Raw genomic sequence first — 21,481 nt, 5'->3', positions numbered from 1 at the left:
TTTGCTTGTTGGAAGAGGATCCCTAAGAGTGGCATTCCTATGTGTGGCAGGCAGCGTATATTTGTCCTAGAGCATATGAACAGCCTAACTTATTGGTAACCTTCCAATCAGGTCTGCTTTTTCAATTCCTGCGTAGTTGAAATGCCTAGAAGATCTACATAACTGATGCAGATGAAGATCCGGGAAAGATGAGCAGCAAGGGTCGATGTGTGTATGAGTTGGAATTCTAGTGAGATGTAAACATGTCGTCAATTTCTGCTTGAAGAAAGCAAATGTATGAAATCATGCACGTCTCAGCTCTAGACCGAGAAAAGTTTCAGCTGTTATAAATCAAGGGCACGGGATCGAAATCTTTCGATTACCAACAGCAACGAGCTTACCGAGAAAGGATTAACTTCTTCGGGATCTTCGTCGAAGGGGTTCTTATCATACGACATCGCTCGAAACAGCGGACAGCTCGTCTTCTCCTACTTCTCCTGCGTCTCGATCGGCCTTCGTCTTCCTTCTTCCTCAATCCTGCTGTTCTTCTTCTTCTTCTCCCGTTCTTTCTTTTCTTCGTTTCTTCCTCCTCCTCGGTCCTCCTCCTCCTTCCGCGTTGTAGGTGATATCGAGCTTCGGTGATTCGGGCCAAAATGTTTTCTTCAACACGAGGTTGCTGAAAATGGAACGCGCTCTTTTATACCCGACACGTGTCACCTGCCAATAGTAAGACCAAACCTCCAAGACTTCTATGTGACTTAGGATCTGTTCACACCAGGCCGCGCATTACACCCCAAAGTGCGGGTGTGCAACCGAAAAAGCAACGATGCCGTCTGCAAGCAATAGAGGCAATTGGCCCCGATAGGAGTTGTTCCAGTCGTATTTGACAAGCTCAAATATAAGTTCTACTCGGCGCTCCGCGCTTAGACTCGCCCCGACACTTCACGCCAGGGCGGGGGCGGGTGCTGGACGCGTGGCACCCGCCCCCACCTCTCGTTAACTAATAGTATAGATGTTTCCAATCTAGACCATCCTTTTTAACAAAAATTGGACTCTAATGATTGAAAATGCGTGCAAGGGAGCCACACACCACTAGGTTTGTGGTTCACCTCTCCACAAAAGTATGATGAGTTAAAAGAGTCCCTTGCCCTAGCTAAAGGAAAGAGCCCAGCATTCGATGGATTACACAATGAATTCTTTAAAGAATTCAAGGAATTCCTCATCTCCCTCTTCTTAGAGTTTTGAAGGAATCCTTGAGATTTGGAGCCTTACCACACATTATCAATGAAGGGGTAGTAAAATTGATCCATAAAAGAGATTAAAAGGAATTTCTAACTAATAATAGACTCATCACATGTCTAACATTTGCATACAAAATATATGCTAAGGCCTTAACTAGGAGAATCTCTAACAATCTAGATTCATGGATAAGGAAAGAACATAAGGGTTTTATCAAAGGCGTGTATATCCTAGATTCTATTATTGCTCTTTGGGAGAGCATTGAATATGCCTAAAAAACTCATCAATAATTTGTCTTCTTTAACTTTGACTTTTATAAAGAATATGATCAGCTTGAGTGGAATTTCATAGTCCCTTCAGGACATGGATTGGGGAGAAAATTCATAAAGTATGTTAGTACCCTATTTGGTAATGCCTCCACAACAAAAGCCATCAATGGAGAAATGACAAACTCCTTCCCCCTCAAGGGATCTATTAAATAAGGATGTCCTTTGGCCCCTCTTCTTTTTGCCATTGTTGCTGATGCACTTGGGTGGCTAGTACAAGATGAGATAGACAAAGGATATATTAGAGGTATCAAACTCCCAAACAACAAGCACATGGTTCTCAATCAATTTGCAAATGACACCAAGGGGTCAATCAACAATGACCCAATCTCCTTTTGCTATGTTTAAGGATGTTTTTACGGTAGAGTAGCCGGTTGACGATCATCAAGATGAAGGGTTACATAAGAAGATATCTATACTAGAGGAGAAATGTCATGACTTGGAAATTAGATTGCAGGAGGCTTTGTAGGCTAAGAGAAACAGTGAGAATTACATTGCTACGTTGTTGTAGGAGAAGCATTTTCATGCAGGTGATCAGCGATGTAGTGTAGGAGGTGGTTAATGAAGTGCGTGGAGAGTTTCAGGATATGGATGGTGATGTACCTGGCTAGACATGATGTCAATCTCCTCAAGTGCAAATGTCCTCTTGTAGGGACATCATAGTTTATGTTCCTATTTCTTTTTAGATGCTTAAACTATCATGATGCTACTTCTTTTTGGATCGTTGTACTTCGTCTATTTTTTATGCCTTAGAACTGCTTATGCAACTGCACAAGAGGATTATGAAATATCTCAGAGGAGTTCTACTCATGGTAGCTCAGTGTGGCCTATTCAAAGGTGCAAGGCCTCTACTAGGGTATAAGTATGTTCTTTGTGTCATCTAGTATTTTACTTTATGCTTGTGGGTTTAGGTCATGCCTGTGCTAGTCATCCACCGAGTTGTGCCAAGTGTTAGGGGCACAAATCCCCAGAACTTGAATCCCAATAGTTGCCTTAGTTTCTTACTTTAATATATGAATATAGTCATTGGAGATCAGCCTATGTGAGTGTCTCCATAAATGTCATGAGACATGTTACCTGTATGTTAGGTGCTGATTTTGGTATGCATGCGGTTGTATTCTAGATTATGAACTATATGAATTGGGAATATAGAGAAGGAATAGTGCTATGTTTTAATAGTCATGGATGATTTATCAAAAATGTTTGTGCCATATTCTTTGAACATCTAAGTCTTTGCTTATGAAGTCATGAAATTATAAATAATTCTTAGTTATGGCCATTGGAGTCTGTGTATGAATTGTGTCTATGTTTATGTTACGTGTTCTAGCACAATCATGTGTTTGTATATTTTCAGCTTTGGTTTTGGACAGCCATAACAATTTGAAAAGCTTGTTTAGCCTTTTGCTCCCATACAAACTTGTCCTTCCTAGTTAGTTTGGTTAGAGGGCTAGCAATATCAAAGTGACCCTTCATAAAGATTAGATAAAAATTTGTAAATCCCAAAACGCGTTGAACATCTCACATATATGAAGGAATCTCCCATTCTAGAATAGTTTGTACCTTCTTAGGGTCCATAGAAATTCCCTTCTTAGAAATGATATACCCCAAAACCTCAACTTCTGTTTGATGAAGATAATACTTTTCTAGCTTTGCATACAAGCCTACTTTTTGCAATTTATTTAAGACAATTTTGATGTGATGCTCATGCTCCTCTTGGTTCTCGAAAAAGATCAAGATGTCATTCAAATAGATCACAATAAAGTCATCCAAGTATTCTCAAAAGATATCATTCATCATATGTTGGAAAACTACTAGAGCATTTGTGAGGCCAAATGGCATGACAACATATTCAAAATGCCCATACTTTGTGCAAAAACCCATCTTCCATTCATATTTTGAATATGTTGTCATGCTATTTGGCCTCACAAATGCTTCAAAAATTTTCCAACATATGATGAATGATATCTTTCAAGAATACTAGACTCACTTTATTGTGATCTATTTGAATGACATCTTGATATTTTTCGAGAACCAAGAGGAGCATGGGCATCATGTCAAAATTATCTTAAATAAATTGTGGGAGGTAGGCTTGTATGCAAAGCTAGAAAAGTATCATTTTCATCAAATAGAAGTTGAGTTTTTGGGGTATATCATTTCTGAGAAGGGAATTTCTATGGACCCTAAGAAGGTACAAGCTATTATAGAATGGGAGACTCCTTCATATATACGAGATGTTTAATGCTTTTTGGGATTTGCAAACTTTTGTCTAATATTTATGAAGGATTACTTTGATATTGTTGCCCCTCTATAACCAACCTATCTGGAAAGGACAAGTTTGTGTGGGATCAAAAGGATGAACAAGTTTTTCAAATATTAAAGCAAGCCTTCACCATAGCACCCATCCTCATCCATGCAAATCCATTGAAGCCCTTTATCATGGAGACAAATACCTCAAATTTTACACTATAGATGTTCTATCCTAGATCGGTGATGACAATCAAGTTCATCTAGTAGCTTTCCACTTGAGAAATTTATCTCCTGCAAAAATCAACTATGAAATTCATGATAAAGAACTTCTACTATTGTGGACTCCTTGGAGACTTAGTGACACCTACTTGAAGATGCCCCTCATAAGATCACTATCTATACAAATCACAAGAATCTGAAATATTTTATGACTTCTCATGTCTTGAATCATCACTGAATAAGATGGAGTGGTTTCCTACCTAGATTTGACTTTGTCATTACTTGTAGGCCTAGCCACCAATGAGGGAAGCTAGATGCTTTATCTCGAAGAATCCTACCTAGCACCAAAAGAAGGAGATGAAACCCAAGACCAATAGAATTTAGTAATCTTGAATCCTGAGCAAGTGAAGTTAAGGGCAGTTATCAACAAAGCCCTAGAACACTTTGGATTCTTATCAAAGGACAAGAAGGAATTTACAAAAGACTTATTCACCAAGGACATAAGGAGACAATTACATCAAGGCCAATAACCAACTCAAAGGGATTTCTAGGACATAAATGGATTTCTCTATTATGAAGGACTTTTTCATATTCCTCTCAATCCTTTACAAGTGGATATGCTCAAAAAGAGACATGATCTTCCCTCAACATGGCATTTTGGGGTTAACAAGACAATTGAACTAGTATCAAGGGATTTTTGGTGGCCACAAATGTGGAAACTAGTCAAGGATAGTGCATTCTTGTGACACATGCAATTGAGCGAAAGTCCCTCATCATTGACCTCATGCCCTTCTTTAACCATTACCTATTCCAAGTAAACCAAAGTCATCTTTACCCATGGACTTCATTGTTGTCGAACTACCTTCTTCCAAAGGGCATGATTCCATCTTGGTGGTGGTTGATCGATTCACAAAAATGGCACACTTTGTCCCAACAATGAAGAGTATAAGTGGGGGCACATTTTGTGCTTATAACAAATACTTACCATATTGGAGAATCAAGAATCTAGTTGTGTGAGGCCCTCCTTCAACATTAATTTTTCTGTCGTCTAATTATTGACTTGAATTTCAATCAAATTGTATGCCTTGTATTGAAATGCGCAATCATAAATCAACAAGGGGAGGCTAGCATGCGTGAGTATTGCCCTTGCAAGGTTCTTTTTTTTTTTTTTTTTTTGGCTTGTTGCCTCTTGTTATAAATTTGCAAGAACATATTGCCATTATGTTAACATAGATTGTGATGTCAAAACCACCATAAACTGGGTACTTATTTTGTATAACTCTGTTGGGGGTAAAGGCGCCTCTGCCTAGCCGCCCGTGTATTACTACACTGACAATCACCGCCACTGCACACTGTAGGTGGCGGGCGCCCGCTGTCACTTTATTCTTTATTCTTTTAGTGATAGTTTGAATAAAGGAAGGTCCGGTCACACATTGTGGCTGTTGGAGTTCCCATTTCTAGTCTCTCCCTTTCTTGCTCTTGCTCTCCCACCATAGCTCTCGAGTCCAACCTTCGATCCGTTGCTCCCTTTCAACTGGTATCAGAGCTTTGCTTTCCAACTCTTGAGCTTGGTTCGTGGCATTCTCAGCATCCCATCGACTCCCTACTTGCATTGGGTCTCCTTCCCGGCAACCATATCTGACTCCTTCGAGCTCCCGTCACTCCCCGGCTTCCCGAGCACCTTCCCGGCATTGTTGGGCACCTTTAGGGCATTACATCATAGGTATTTGATCATTTTCTTTAGGCTTTACTTCAGTTCTCAGGTCTCACAGGCTGTAAACAAGTTGTGGGCAACCATAGCTCACACCTCTTGGAGCTTCCTTCACCTTGATCTTGCTTCCAGCCTATCAAGGCTTGTTGAGGCTTGGTGTAGGCCTTCTTTGGCCCTCATTTGTGCCCCCTTTGGGCCCCATTGTTGACATGTTGGATAGCAGACCCCCCCAGCCAGCTCACGTTTTTTTTGCGCATGTTTCAAAATCTGGCCCAAAAATCGCTCTTTTTGTCATATCTCGGACATTCGAAACCCGATTCAAGCAAGGTAAGAGTCTAAGTTGGGGTTTTGGCATGCTTCGAATGTGAGGGTGATGTCGGATTTGCCAAATTCTGATGACAAAATCTTTTGCAATAAATTTCAGGTCTGAGACAGCATGTATTTGTATGCCTATGCTTGTTTGGGCATGACTACATAACCGGTTTGATGCCTATTGCATCCCGATTGAATGGGGGATTGAAGTTACATGTAATGCTATATACGGATGTTACTTGACTTGTCAAAGTTTGGATTGGGATGTACTTGATGTCTTACATGCTTATGGATGCTACATACGGATGCTCTACCGCTTACATGTTCGGGATGTACTATTGATGTATTGTCTTGGACTTATGTCATTAGCATTGTGTCTTGCCTTGGCTTGAGCTCTTGAGCTCGTACATATGGCTTTTGTGCCAGTGGGAGCATTCTTGAATGCTTATCAGACATTGAGCAGGTGGTACTTTTATGCATTGAGCCATTACATGCTATTGAGCAGTTACACACACTTGAGACTTTGGGACTTCTTACCTTTTGGGATGATACATCATATGTCTTGGTTCACTGTATGCTTATGAGCCAAGTCTCAGTTTTGGATCCGTATCTTTGTGAACTGACACCTACTTGTGTCAAGTTTTGGTAGTGGCAGGAACACTTTGCCCCGTTGCCTGGGGGTGTGCCTACTCACTAGCAGATGTTTGTATGACATACTTGGGTATTGGATTCATGATTATCGACTGTCATATGCTTATGCTATGCCCGCATGATGCCGGCTTTGGTCTTGGCAATATCTAATTGCCTTGGGATCCGATTTTGGCACTGTTAGCTTTTTTTACTGAAATCTGAAATTTATTACAGCAAGCATATATGTATGGATTGACATGGATTTTTCATGTTGAAACACTCTGAAATGATGTACTTTCACTAGTATTTGGTGGGTAGCAACTTTGGTTCCACTTTCCTCGCCATTTTCCCTCGATTTTGGTGATTTTTTTGTCATTTTCTGCAGTAAACAACAAGCAGTTTAGAACTGTTTACAGTCTTCCAATCTGCATTATGGCGAGTTCGTCCCCACTGATCATGCTATTTTCAACATCACTAATCTTGATGGTACGAATTACTCTTATTGGAAGAGCCAGATTTGGCAGGTATTGGTGCAAAAATCGCAGATCAAACCTTTGAGGTTAAGCGGGCATCCGCCTGCAACTATGCCAGATGAGGAATGGCTTGAGCTTGATGAGTTATGCAAGTTCACCATTGTATTGTCTCTCACAGAACAGGTTCACTACAATGTATTTGAGGAAGAACATAGTGCATGGTAGTTGTGGGATAAAATCAAGAATCTTTGCTCACTTGAGCCAATTCCATGCTATACTCAAAAACTTGACTTCGCAGGACATCACTTTTGCAAAGGATGTCACTCCTCTTTTCTTGCTTGGTACTCTTAATGAGTCATGGTATGTATTCCGCACTGCATTATGTGCCTCTACTGCTACCTTGAAATTATCTGATGTTGAGAGTGCTCTTCTGCAAGAAGAGGTTAACCGTAAGAATTTGAATGCCTCTCATGTGTCACATGCTATGACAATTAAAGGCAGGAATGATGGATATGGAAAGCATGGCAGTGGTAGTGGCCATGGACGGGATTCTCAAAAATCTCGGTCCAAGTCTCGTGGGAAGTCACGTAGCAAATCCCGTGGCAAGAATGCAGATGTTACTTGTCACCATTGTGGGAAAAAGGGCCATATTAGGCCACAATGCCATGAATTTTACAATAAAAGGCGCAAACATAAGGGGAAAGGCAAAGTGCAGGATAAGTCTTCTGATCGCAACATAGTGCCTACAAAGTCCGGTGTTAAATTTGAAGAGATCAATGTTATGCAACCTGAGGATGTTGATGATGATGATTACATCCTTGCAGCTTCTTCTAGTGCTTCACAGATGACAGAGATACACTCTATGTATGCATAGTGTTGGCTCTTGGACTCAGGTGCATCCTTTCATGTGATACCTTGCCGAGAGTGGTTTCATTCATACCGTATTGTTTCGGGTACTGTGCACTTGGGTGATGACAGCTCTCTTGATATTGTGGGCATTGGTGATGTTAGGGTGCAGTTTCCTTCTGGCAGCAATTTTGTTATGCAGGATGTACGTTATGTACCTGCTTTGACATGCAGTCTCATGTCAGCTGGACAGCTTGATGACGCAGGCTATCATGTATCTTTTGGAGACTCTGCATGGAAGATCACTCATGGCAGACTTGTGATTGTGAGAGGTGCCAAGGCTAGCAGTCTCTACCCCTTGATTGTATTAACTTCTTCCCTTGATCATGTTTTGTCTATGGGTTCTATCCCACATGTATCTCTTTGGCATGCCCGTTTGGGCCATATGTCTTTGAAGGGAATGAAAATGCTTTCTGGTTTGCAGTACTTACCGCCCCTTGATTATGCATGTTTTGATTTATGTGAGCATTATCTTTATGGCAGACAAACTAGGTCTACGCATAAGAAGCCTGGTAGGCCACGCATGAGTGAGCCCTTGGCATTGGTACATTCGGATGTCTGTGGGCCCATGCCTTGTCAGTCTATGGGTGGTGCAAAGTATTTTGTTACATTCATAGGTGATTTTTCATGGAAAGTTTGGGCTTATCCCATTAAGCTGAAATCCGATGTCTTGGTTGTTTTTTCAGAGATGGCTTGCATTGGTTGAGAACTAGTCTGGGTATAGGCTAAAATGCATAAGGACAGATAATGGGGGTGAGTATGTCTCACGTGCTTTTGAGCTGTTATGTGATGAGAGGGGTATTAAGCGTCAGTTGACTGCCCCCTACACCCCCCCCAAAATGATTTGGCTGAGCGGATGAATAGAACCATCCAGGAGCGTGTACGTAGCATGCTTAGTCATGCAGGCCTACCACAAAGCTTTTGGGTTGAGGCAGTTAGTACAGCTGTGTATGTCATAAACAAATCACCTTCTAGTGGTTTGGATTTCCAGGTTGCAGAGGAGGTAAAACCCCCCTCTTATGCGCATCTCCGTGTCTTTGGATGTGAGGCATTTTGCCATGTGCCCAGGGACAAGAGAAGTAAGCTGGAACCCAAGAGTGTCAAATGCATTTTCCTTGGTTATGGGGATGCAGGTGAGATGGGTTACCGTCTCCGGGATCCGCAGGCGCGGAAAGTCATCCGCAGTCATGATGTAGTCTTCCATGAAGACAAAATGCATAGGTAGCCTGAGAGAGTTATTGAGATCCGCAAGGTCATATTTCAGGAGGAGCCGAGAGCTCCCGCACAACTAGTTGGACAGCCTACAATTGCAGTAGATGCTCATGGTCAGGGTGTTGGACAGGCAACTGTGCAGGCAGCAGACGGTCTACTAGAGACAGACGTCCACCAAATAGATTTCAGCCCTCGATGCATTATGTCTTGGTTACATATGCAAGAGAGCCTTTCACTTATGATGAGGCTATGCGCAGGGGTGACAGTCACTCCTGGGAGAGGGCTATGCAGTTTGAGATAGACTCCCTGCATAAGAATGACACTTGGGATTTGGTTTCCTTGCCTACGGGCAAGAAGACTTTGCCATGCAAGTGGATGTACAAGCTAAAAAGTACCCCTGGACACCCCAAGCTGACATACAAGGCTAGATTGGTAGCAAAGGGTTTTAAGCAGGAGCATGGTGTGGACTTTGATGAGGTCTTTTCTCATGTGGCTAAGATGACCACCCTGCGCTTAGTCTTAGCTTTGGTTGCTCAGCTTAACTTGGATTTATACCAGATGGATGTTAAGACGGCTTTCTTACATGGGGACTTGCATGATGAGATTTATATGGAGCAGCCTAAGGGCTTTGCAGAACCTGGCAGGGAGCAACTAGTGTGCAAATTGAAGAAAAGTCTTTATGGCTTGAAACATGCACCTAGGGAGTGGTATCATAAGTTTGATGCCTTTATGCAGTCACATGGCTACAGCCGGAGTGCTATGGATCCGTGTCTTTACACGAAGAAAGCTCGTGATGGTTCTTTATTGATTTTGGTACTCTATGTGGATGATATGTTGATAGGAGGGAAAGCTCATGATGAGCTAGATGCTCTTAAGGCTCAGCTCAAGAAGAGCTTTGAGATGAAAGATTTGGGACAGGCCGCTCACATACTTGGTATGTGCATTACACGCGACAGGCATCAGGGACTCCTCTACTTGTCACAGAGGGAGTACATTTATAAAGTCCTTGAGCACTTCCGCATGCAGGACGTAAAGCCTATTGGCTGTCCATTGCCTTCTTATGTAAAGGTATCACATGCTTATCCTCTGCAGACATATGAGCAGAGGGCCAAGATGGCCAAGATTCCCTATGCATCCGCAGTGGGCAGTCTTATGTATGCCATAATAGCCACTCGTCTAGATATTGCCTTTGTAGTTGGTGTTGTGGAACGCTATATGGCTACACATGGCAAGAAGCATTAAGATGTCGTGAAGGGTATCATAGGTACCTGAAGGGCACTGCAGATATGTGCATATGCTATAGCAGCCAGGATATAGGAGTTGTGGGGTACACTGACTCTGATTATGCAGGATATGCAGATAGTAGGAAGTCCACTTCCAGCTATGTATTCACCTATGCTGGAGGTGCTGTTTCTTAAATGTCCAGGGTGCAAAAATCCATGGCCCTTTCTACTACAGAGGCCGAGTATGTTGCAGCCACTGAGGCTTGGAAGGAGGCCATTTGGTTGGGTCGTTTAGTTACTGGCCTTGGTATTGATGCTATCCCTACACTGCATTCGGATTCTATGAGTGCTACTCAGTTAGCCAAGAATTCGGTCTTCCATGCGAAGATGAAACACATTCAGGTGAGGTATCACTTCATACGTGGGATCGTTGAGGACAAGTTTGTTTATCTTGTCAAGATCTCGACTGACCAAAATCCTACAAATCTGCTCACTAAAAGCCTCTCTACAGGGTGCTTTGCCTTCCTCAGGAGATTGATGGGCGTGGAATGAGATGACGTCTTTCCTCATCCTGTTGTACATGTGTACATGTTGTACTGTCTTTTTTCTTTTTCTTTTCACTCCTCACTGGGGCAGATTCGCCTTTAAGTGGGAAGTTGTTGGGGGTAAAGGCGCCTCTGCCTAGCCACCCGTGTATTACTACATTGACAGTCACCGCCACTGCACACTGCACGTGGCGGGTGCCCGTCACCGTCACTTTATTCTTTATTCTTTTAGTGGAAGTTTGAATAAAGGAAGGCCCGGTCATACATTGTGACTGTTGGAGTTCCCATTTCTAGTCTCTCCCTTTCTTGCTCTTGCTCTCCTGCCATAGCTCTCGAGTCCAACCTTCGATCCGTCGCTCCCTTTCAAACTCCAATCATAAAATTTAATTAATCAAACTAAAAAAATTAATTTGTTGTCATTGATGATCTCCAAATTTCTCTATGTGTTGGAATGATAACATCGACACAGGCCATAGAATTATTGAAATTCAACCTATAGGGGTTAGTTTGTGGATTGATAAAAACATCAAAAGCTGTAGGATTATCAAATTCAACTATATGGGAGTTCTTAAGGCTATTGAGTTGTAGTAGACCAATGGTTGTAAATAGCAATATATTATAAAATTAAGGATTTCTTTATATCTTAATAAGAACCAACTAGAAAATATACGTCTAGAATAATTAGGTCACATATTTTAAGCATGAGTACTAGAAACACTATATTATTTTCTATTTGTGTAATTCGAGATACTCCTACATCAAAATGAGATCTATTTAAATGATTTACATATGAATATATAATCTATTGTAAACTCTAGTAGCAAAAACACCATCTAAATAGGTCTTATATAATTCAAATGTTGGCCAAATGGCTCCCTAGGGCAAGACAACTTTGGTGAAATATGGTAAATTCATAGAATTCTAAGGTTGTTTGCTCGAGATGAAGAGGACAAGTATTTCAATGATTCTTCAAAGAATTAGATGCTAGTGTGTTGGTCTTTTGCTTCTCCGTCAAAATGGACTAGACTTTTGCAAATATTCAATTGCTCAACATGGTACATCCTCTTGAAAGAATGCATTTACTGAGAACCAATTTAAAACTTGCAATTGTCATGATGTCTTGAGCAATCTTCTTCCCAACATCCAACCTTGCTTGCTATTATAGCCATCTTCTTCACAATCTCCAACTTGTGAAACAATTCACAATATCCAACCTTTCTTGTGGTGACAACAAAGCAATAGAGCACATATGTTATAGTAGCACAAACATCCACAAGCACATCCCTTTGCCTAATAAGGGTACAAGCATCCTTTTTGACATCCTCAAAGCATTTCAACATGTGGCAGGATTTTAGGGCAAGGTAGGCAAATGCTTGTAGGATTAGCCCTTTCCTCACAAGATGGACGACTATCATTTCATCCATTCTTATCATAAATTCCTCTTGCACAAGCTGCCATAGCTACCTTTAATGTCTAATCAACAAGCAAACAACTAACACCTTTGATCCTATAAATCCAATGTTGGCACACATCCAACATATTCCTTCTTGCTAGTGATATATTCTTCATAGGAGTGAAAAAGAAGAGAAACTTGTCACATGCTCACTTGCTCAACTAAGGGAAGTAGAAGAGGAGATAAACGAAAGTGGTACCCTTGTTGAGTAAGCTAGGAGGAGACACACACAAACACTCACACATACTTTGTGTGTGTGTGTGTGTGTGTGTGTGTGTGTGTGTGTGTGTTTTCCCAATCGTGGTCAAGATAGGCAAACCCTACATGAGGTTGAGGCCTTAGTAATTGAAGAAAAAGTAGAGGAGACCTAAACACTACGTGCTTGCATAGCTCATGTCAAGAGCATTCAATTGATTCATGATGTCATCTCAAGGAGGCACTTTAAGCTATGAAGGGATGCGACCATGGCAACACTATATGTAATAACTAACAAAAATAAGAGAATAGATTACATTGCATAGCCATGGCATGTGTCCTAGTCACAATATAGGTCATCCTTTAGCTTTCCAAGAAGTTGTTTACTCAAACCATGCATTATCTCTTGGCTGAGGAAAACTAGTTCTGATAGAGGATAGAGGGGTTTGATATTTTTATTTTGAGCTCTTGTAAACTGGATGGTTTGGCAATTCCAATAGCCAATGTACCTAGTATAATAAAACACACTCACAAAGAGAGAGAGAGAGAGAGAGAGAGAGAGAGAGAGAGAGAGAGAGAGAGAGAGAGAGAGAGAGAGAGAGAGAGAGAGAGAGAGAGAGAGAGAGAGAGAGAGAGAGAGAGAGAGAGAGAGAGAGAGAGAGAGAGAGAGAGAGAGAGAGAGAGAGAGAGAGAGAGAGAGAGAGAGAGAGAGAGAGAGAGAGAATTGCAATATGCATAAAGAAGCTAGTCTTGACCCTCACATGACCTCATTCTGATGGTGCAATGGCCATTTGTTTCATCTTCTTATGGCTTTTTTCAAGAAAAGAGAGTGATTTGACTTGTATGATATAATAGATGGGACTTAATGTTGATGTCACATGCCAAACTGCGTTTACTTGTTGATATTAGAGCTTAATTACAACTAAATACATTTATAAAATCAACAAAATCCCTTGACAAAATGGATAATTGAGCTAAAATATGGACAAAGTGACCCACAAGGCATGCATAAACACTAGATTGGGTGCAATTGACTAGTGCATGACTTGTTTGTAGATTGTATTAATTGTAATAAGGTCTGTTAACCACAAAAAGTCCAAGCATGGATTAAACAATCCCTTCCACATATTCATGCCTTCTTCTCTTCGATCCTTAGGCCCAAATTAATAAAGGGTAAGGATGTAGATCACAAATAATGGGATCCCTAAAGTAGACAAACATTTTGTTAGTGTTGGTGGACCAAAGAATAATCATTATACATATCCCCAAAAGTGTATGTGAAAGCAAAGGCATTAAACTAGAAGTTTGTTCAAAAGATAGTACACTCTTTTGTGAATAGAATATGTATAGCAAAAGCACAATCTTTCCATGTGATCCCAAAGGAGAAATCAAGTCAAAGTATTAATAGGATATGAAAGAACTCACCACAATTCCATATGCATATTTGTCAAAATCTACACAAATTTCGAGATAATCAATCACAAATCACACATTAATCACCTAGCACTATTTAAGGAAATGCAAAATCAACATTGCATAATGAAAACACACAAGCGACTATCACAAGAAAATAACTAGAACCAATTAAGATATAATCAACAAATCACAACAGAAGTTAATCATAAATGAAGATAAATGCCACAAGGGGTGCCACGAATTGCTATGAGGCCTCCCCCATTCATGGATGTTGCAACCACTCATGTATTTTGTGCATGTGTGTATTAAGTTTTATTCTTTAAGAGAAAGTACAAGCAAGATAAGAAGTGCCCAATAAGAATAGTAATAATAATAATAGCACCACACGATTACAAAGAATAAAGTTATAGTCTTTGGAATATCTAGGGAATACTTTTCAAACAATAAAAGGTGGTTCACATGGGAGAACATGAGTGCTAAAATACAAGTTGGATATTAGTTCCTTCTACATGTGGATCCACATTTATCTATGTATGAATGCAAGTGTGAGTATCAACATCCCTTCCACCCGTTTGCATTTAATAAGGATCAAAGGGTTATTCATGCACCTTAGCCTAGATAATAATGCCCAAAACTTGTGTGCCTAAGTGATGTGAGTTAGTAATACATCATTTCATATTTTTCTCTCGCTTCCACTCTATCATTTCATATTTTTCTATCACTTTCACTCTCTCGAACCTAAAGTTGTAGCAAAGCCATAGCCTATATTTCTAAGCAAATCTAATCCTTTTTCAACAAAGAGCTCCAACATTATGGATGTAAATGATAGGTCTACCACTATTATCAAGAGTAACTAGCTTAGTTGTAGATGTATTGACTAGCTATCACTATTGTTGATCCTAGTGAGATATAGTGCCATTTATAATATGAAAAAATTGACATATATTCTTACTGAATCATAACCAGTTTAAACAAAAGCAGAAAAAGAACTATCAAAGCTAAGGAGTGAGAAAAAAACAAAGATAATGTCATCTACTAAAAATAACAACACTAAAAGCAAAGGCAATGTTCACCTACTAAAAATAACAACATTAAAAGTAGAAGCTACTCAAAATTGCAAGTGAAGACCAAACTACTATAAATAAAAATGAGAGACCAAAGCAAGAGCCAAAATAATTCAAGGTAATTTTTGAAAATATTTAAGGCTTTACTATCTATTAAAATTGTGTCACTATTCATATTTTGAGTCTCGTAATTGTGTTGCCATATTTTGTAATCATTTTCAAAAATCTATAACATGTAAATAATTTTATTGTTAAATTTGAGCATTGGGATCACTCCCATGAGAATTGGATAAATTTTCTCATAAAATTGTTCATCCCATAGGCTGAGTGAGAATGAGAGTACACAATAGACATTGGGAGAGGCTTCGCATATTCTCCCCTTATTCCGTATCTTTCTCCTCCTCTCTTTACCTTATGGTAGTGATGGTGGTTGAAGAGAAAGTTGAAATCTTGGAATGTTCAAGGAGAACATGGGAGGATCGTGAGGTCATTATGCTTCTTTCCAAAGGATTGGACTACAATGAGGGGGGAGGTAAGCAACAATGAGCCTGCTATAAAATAGCTTCTTAAGCTTTTTACTTTCTATTTTATGATTAGTTGAGAGAATGGGTAGGGCATGTGTAGCTATGTGTAGCTTGTAGCTTTGGAGTGCTTGTTGGTACAATAGGAGATTCTGTATACTCAAGAGGGAATGCATTTTAGATGTCCTAATCACATTATCAATGCATGTTTTTGCTTATATGAGTGTGGGACTAACTTACATTAGGCAAACAGGCTTCGAATAAGTGAAAAAAATCCACCTCTCAAGGTGTTACAATCAAAATACATCAAGTGCATAATTTAGGCAACTTGGGACTTCATTTCTTGGGTATTATTACTATTCTGTTGTTTGAAAAAGGCACACTTCCTTTTCTTCGCATAGAGCTTGTGCATCATCATTGTGTCCAGCACAATGCGCAATTGCAGCTCATGGTCTTCATCTCTCTTGGATTGTGTTAGGATGTCATCAAAGAAGAGTAGGACAAACTCATCAAGATAAGGTAAAAAATGTCATACATTAATCTGTTAAATGTAGCAGGGGCATTAGTTAGACCAAAAGACATTACAAGAAATTCAAAATGACCATATCTAGTATCGAAGGCAATTTTGGGGATATATTCTTCCTTGATCTTTATTTGGTAATAACCAGATCATAGATCAATTTTGGAAAAGACTTTCGCTCCTTGCAGCCTGTTAAGTAGCTTGTCTATTCTTGGGATTGGATACTTATTCTTGATTGTCACCTAGTTTAGACCTCGGTAATCAATGCAAAGGTGAAGAGTTCCTTGCTTTTTCTTTTGAAACGGTACTGGGGCTCCCCATGGTGAATTACTGGGTCTGATGTATCCTTGATCTAGTAACTGCTTGAGTTGCTCTTTCAGCTCAATTGCTTCAAGGATAGACATTTTATATAGACTCTTAGTGATTGGAGCAGCTCCTGGTTCAAGTCTGGTCTCATGATCACTTACTTTGAGGTGGAAATTCAACCAGCTCTTCTGGGAAGATGTCATCATATTCTTTCAGCCAATATGGCTCTCCCTCGTCTTGTTTATTCTGCTCAACCTTATTTAATTTTATGAGACACACAAGTAATCCTTTTCTTAACCCTTTTATTATGTGAGATGATTTGGCTAGTTGAACCTTGGGTTTTCCTACCTCACCTTGGGTCATCACTTTTTCCCTCTTTAGGTTTTTAAAGTGGCCTTTTCTACACTGAATATGTGCATCATTGGAGATTAGCCAATCCATACCTGATAGACATTCATAGGCCCCTAAATTCATGATCCTAAATTCCATTTTAGAGAGATTGCTTCCTAGGCTAAATGCCCCTTTGCAAGTTTGCTAAGTAGACATGATATCTTTTTCATTACATAGTTCCACAAGCAACCTAGATGTAGGTATTGTGTCTATACCTAATTTCTTGGCACACTTTGGTGACATGAACGAGTGTGTGCTTCCACAGTCAATTAGAATTTTAAAGGACTTACTGTGATATTTAGTTGGTGTTTGAATCACTGAAAACTGGCGATTTGGGCCTTTCTTATGAAGGACAGCGTGAACTAATTTCCTCTCCATATCGGCTTCCATAGTTGGGTTTCACTCTTCTTCAAGCTCTTTAAGAATTACAACAGATACTTTTCCTTTTGCAATTGAAGCTTGGTTTTGACCTTTGTACTGTCCTTGGCGAGGAATTTGGCCAAGCTTTGGGCATTATCTTTTAAAGTGGCCTGGCTCATTATAGTGGAAACACCTAGGTACTCTTGAATTACTTCCCATAGGTATAAAGTTCCCAACTGCATTTGTTTTGTCCCTCTTTCCTTGACCAAGTGGACGCTGACCTTTGGCTCGCTTAACATAGCCCCATGAAGTCCCTTTGTTTTGATTCCAAAGCCTATTATTCCTTGGCTTTGACTAAATCTCTTGAACAAGAGGTGTTGCGTGAATCAAAGCATCTTGAGATCGGTTGGGCGCACAGATTCAAGGCATGTGTTCAAAGGAGCATTCAATCCATGACAAAACTTAGACGCCTGTTGAGCAATAGTCATGGAAGGTGCATATTTAAGAAGTGAGATAAACTTTGAGTAATATGCCTCCAGGCTCATTCTCAGCTATCTTAAGTTAAAGAACTCATTCATTTTTAGTGTGCGGTAAGCTGGTGGCAAATATCGACCACGCATAGGTTCTTTTACATTTTCTTAGATAATAGTTGTCTCAACAAGTCCTTGGTCTTTACACCACTACTTCCACCATAGGTGTGCCTCACCAATCAATTTCAACTTGGCGATCATAGCCTGATTAGCAGGGGCAGTCCCCATGAAAGTAAAGTAGTCCTCCATTGTCTCAATCCAAATCTCTACCTCAGTTTAATGTCTTTGCCCTTGCCATCGAATTCTGGTGGCTTAACTTGCTAAAGGAGTTACTTCTTCTCTTGAATTTCAGTCGGACTAGCGATAGCTGTATTACCTTGGGTTATCATACGTTTCACAAAATTTCATAGTTGTTTTTGCTTCAATATTCTCAATATTTTAGGTAAGGTTTTCTCGCTGACTCATATGTGGGTCAACTCATGATATTGACACACTCTCTAATATAATCATTAATATTAACATTACATGTATTTATAATAAGAAAATAATTTTTATTTTATTCTACTCATATTCTATGGCTTAAACGACGATATCCAACCATTTGTCAAACTTTCAATGCTATCTAGAAAGATCAATTTTCATTTAGTTATGTCTTAAGTGCAATGTTGATTGTTTTTCTAAAAACCTTATTCTAGGTAATGCAAAAATCATAAGTGCAATTTTTCTTTCATCTTTCAAACATCGAATTGTATTATTAGACACCTAATTTATGCACATCTAGTATATATTTTTCTATACAATTTTCTGTTGAGTTAATGCATTGATTATTTCATGATATTATCTAAATAATTTTCAATAAATTACTACAAAACTCATATGCATCTATTTATCATTAGTAAAATGAAATAGAGATAGTTAATTTCAAGGAAAAATTATAAAATATTCCCTTTCCTAACATTGTCTACTTTTTTTCTGTTATTAGACTCACACACGGCATTAATGAAATAACAATAAATATCACAAAATAAACCATAATTAAGATATTTTCTTAATGATAGGCATATAATCATTTTCGAAGTGAAAGAGTCTTTTCACTAAATAGTTAATTATTATATTACTTAGGTCATTATCCTAAGCGATAGTTCATATGCATTTTTTTAAAAATACGTTTATAATCATTTAAAGCCAAATATAGTGATAATCTTATAAAACATTATTTTTTTCCAAACCATGAGATGTTACCTCTCTCAGGTTTGCTCTAACGGGGATTTTGCTAATTTTTTTTTGTGTCATTTTCTCCATCAGTTGCGTTCTTTGCTTTCCTTGGTGCAAATGGGCTTTTTGAATTTCTACAACCTCATGGAGCTATGGTTGTTAGGTGAAATTGACGTGGTAGTTCAAGGAGAGCAAAAAATTTTGCTAGCATTTTACTTAGCAATATGACTGTATGGGACGAAGGTGTAAGAGGGGGTAGAGAAAATGGAAATGAGGTAGAAGTGGGGTATTTTCCTCCTTCAAAGCTTAAGCTACAATGGAAAAGAGAAATAGAGATTTTTTTCCATTGTGAAGATGTCTTCCTTCTTGCTTTCTTTGTGAAGGAAAGGGGGTGTATTTATAGGCATGAGGGGGAGCATGCAATCGACTCATTCTTTTGGCTACTTATCAAGAGCTAAGTAAGCTTTATAAAAAATGCATTTTGATTGCTTACCTATTGGATGGTGGCATGGGGATGATTTTAAAATACTTTCTCTCCCTCCATGTGTAAAAAACATAATGATTTTTTGCCTATTTTTTTCCAAAACGTATTTTTTTCCTTCAAAATGACTTCATCTTGTGGTTTTTAGCCAAGTTGCATCATGACTTATTTAGTCTATAAAGTCATGTCATACTCTTTGATACTAACTTACTCAATATCATACTCTTTCTTGTGTGTTATTTGTCCACTGATTAAGGCTTTTGCGATTTGTCTTGCGGTTATGAAATCAATGTGATCTTTGATGCATTAAATGGAATCGCAAATACTAAATCAAATATAATGTGGGAAAATTTATGATCAAGCCATCGTAATATTATTTACGAGGCATCTTTGCTTCTTGTTGGCTAGGAACATTAAGGCATTTTCTCGTGTCAGATTGCGAAATTGCTTTAACACAAGACTCGATATTAAAAAATTACATGCAGTCCCTTATGTGATAACTCAACGAGTAATTTTTAAAACATCTCAAGCGTGATATGTAGTTTGGACTTTGAATTTGAGCCTATTGTTGGATCCTTCTCTTGATCTCTCTACAAAATAAAAAATGGACATATTGAAGTCCAAAACCATGGTGCACTTAGAGTCTAAAGCCGTTCAATATATGTTGTTGGAGCTGACCTTGCAAAGGTGTGAGATAAATAGTTGTAGAACTAGTATTATAAAACACACAAAATGGGCCACTCCATCAAAACTTGAGTCTTCTTAGCAGCTTCCACAAGCAAGTATTGAAATCTAATTTGGTTTGCCATGTTCCAAAGTTCTCTAGTTGTTCATCGACTTCTTCTTCTGTAATTAAGCTTTGAACAAGATATATAAGCTTTTGAAATGCTCCTCTTCCAATTTTTCTAGCTTAACCATCCAAAAATGAAGACATTCTTTAGGGAGGAGGCAATCTTTTGTTGCCAAGTGAGTACTTGGGACTAGAAACTCCAATGGGTTCACAACCTCCAATTCAAAAGCAAGCAGGTAATCTAGTGGCAACCCTACCTTATAAGATGTCTAATAAGGCCACAAAACGGATGGGAACTTAATATCCTAGTGCTTCCAATGGGATTGCACCAACTTGGTCAAGCTTTTGCACTTTTTCTTAATTATAGACTCTATCAATCCATTTGTTGGGTCAAGACGAAGATAACTTCTTATGTATATTTATGAAAGTTGTTGTGAGTCTCTAGATTACCTTTTGGACAAAGTAACTACCATGGTTCACTAGCTCCACCAAATAGCCATACCTAGTGATAATAACAAGATTATTTGCATTGTGCCTTAATGGCCATGCTTTAATTTATAATCTTTCACATAGAGTTTATGCTTTTTGAACATCTCAAGCGTGAATATGTTCCCAATGTTCTTCTTCAAAATAATAATAAATAAGGATATCATCAAGGAAAACAACAAATTTTCCTAGATATGGATGTAACACGTTATCAATAATTTTCATCAATGTTGCACAAGGAATATTTAGGTCAAAGGGCATAAACGAGAACTCATAATGGCTAAAATCCATTCCAATATCCATTTTTAGATATACCCTCTATGCATAATCAAAAGTTGATGATAGCTTGACCTCAAGTCAATCTTATTAGTGTATGGTGTGCTCCTTTAAATTGATCAAATAACTTATTGGCACTAGAAATCATATACTTATTCTTTATTGTGATCACATTTAGATACAATAATCTATGTACATATGCATGGACCCATCGAGATTGAATGAATCTTCGTTGGAGATAATCAACCTATTGCTTCTCCACTTTGCTAGCTTCATTAGTACTAAGTTGATAAGATGGCCATTAAATGGGTTAATTCCTTATTAGAACATCAATATTATGTGCTATAATATAGGAAACCTGGCAGCAAATCAAGATGATTATATCATTGTATACCACAATATTTTTTGCATCTTAGTATGAACATGCAATAGAGAGAGAGAAGAAGAATCCATAAT

The 21,481-nt window shown here is 38.9% G+C and overlaps 1 protein-coding gene across 2 annotated transcripts in view; it reads right to left on the bottom strand.

Annotated features, from left to right (window-relative positions):
- LOC148039059 (secretory carrier-associated membrane protein 3-like) overlaps positions 1 to 651 on the bottom strand; it is a 63,006-nt gene extending 62,355 nt beyond the window's left edge. The window contains exon 1 of one of the 2 annotated variants that reach the window (XM_087674946.1): positions 381 to 651. In XM_087674946.1, coding sequence (XP_087531072.1) covers positions 381 to 437 — 57 coding nt within the window. In that variant the 5' untranslated portion in view covers positions 438 to 651. The remainder of the gene's footprint in view (positions 1 to 380) is intronic. The other variant, XM_087674945.1, reaches the window with a different exon arrangement.
- Between the last annotated feature and the right edge of the window lie 20,830 nt (positions 652 to 21,481).

The sequence above is a fragment of the Lygodium microphyllum genome, chromosome 3, assembly GCF_053477565.2.
Source record: "Lygodium microphyllum isolate KBCC chromosome 3, Lygodium_microphyllum_v1.1.10, whole genome shotgun sequence".
NCBI lineage: Eukaryota > Viridiplantae > Streptophyta > Polypodiopsida > Schizaeales > Lygodiaceae > Lygodium > Lygodium microphyllum.
This window is presented reverse-complemented; position numbering and strand designations above follow the sequence as displayed.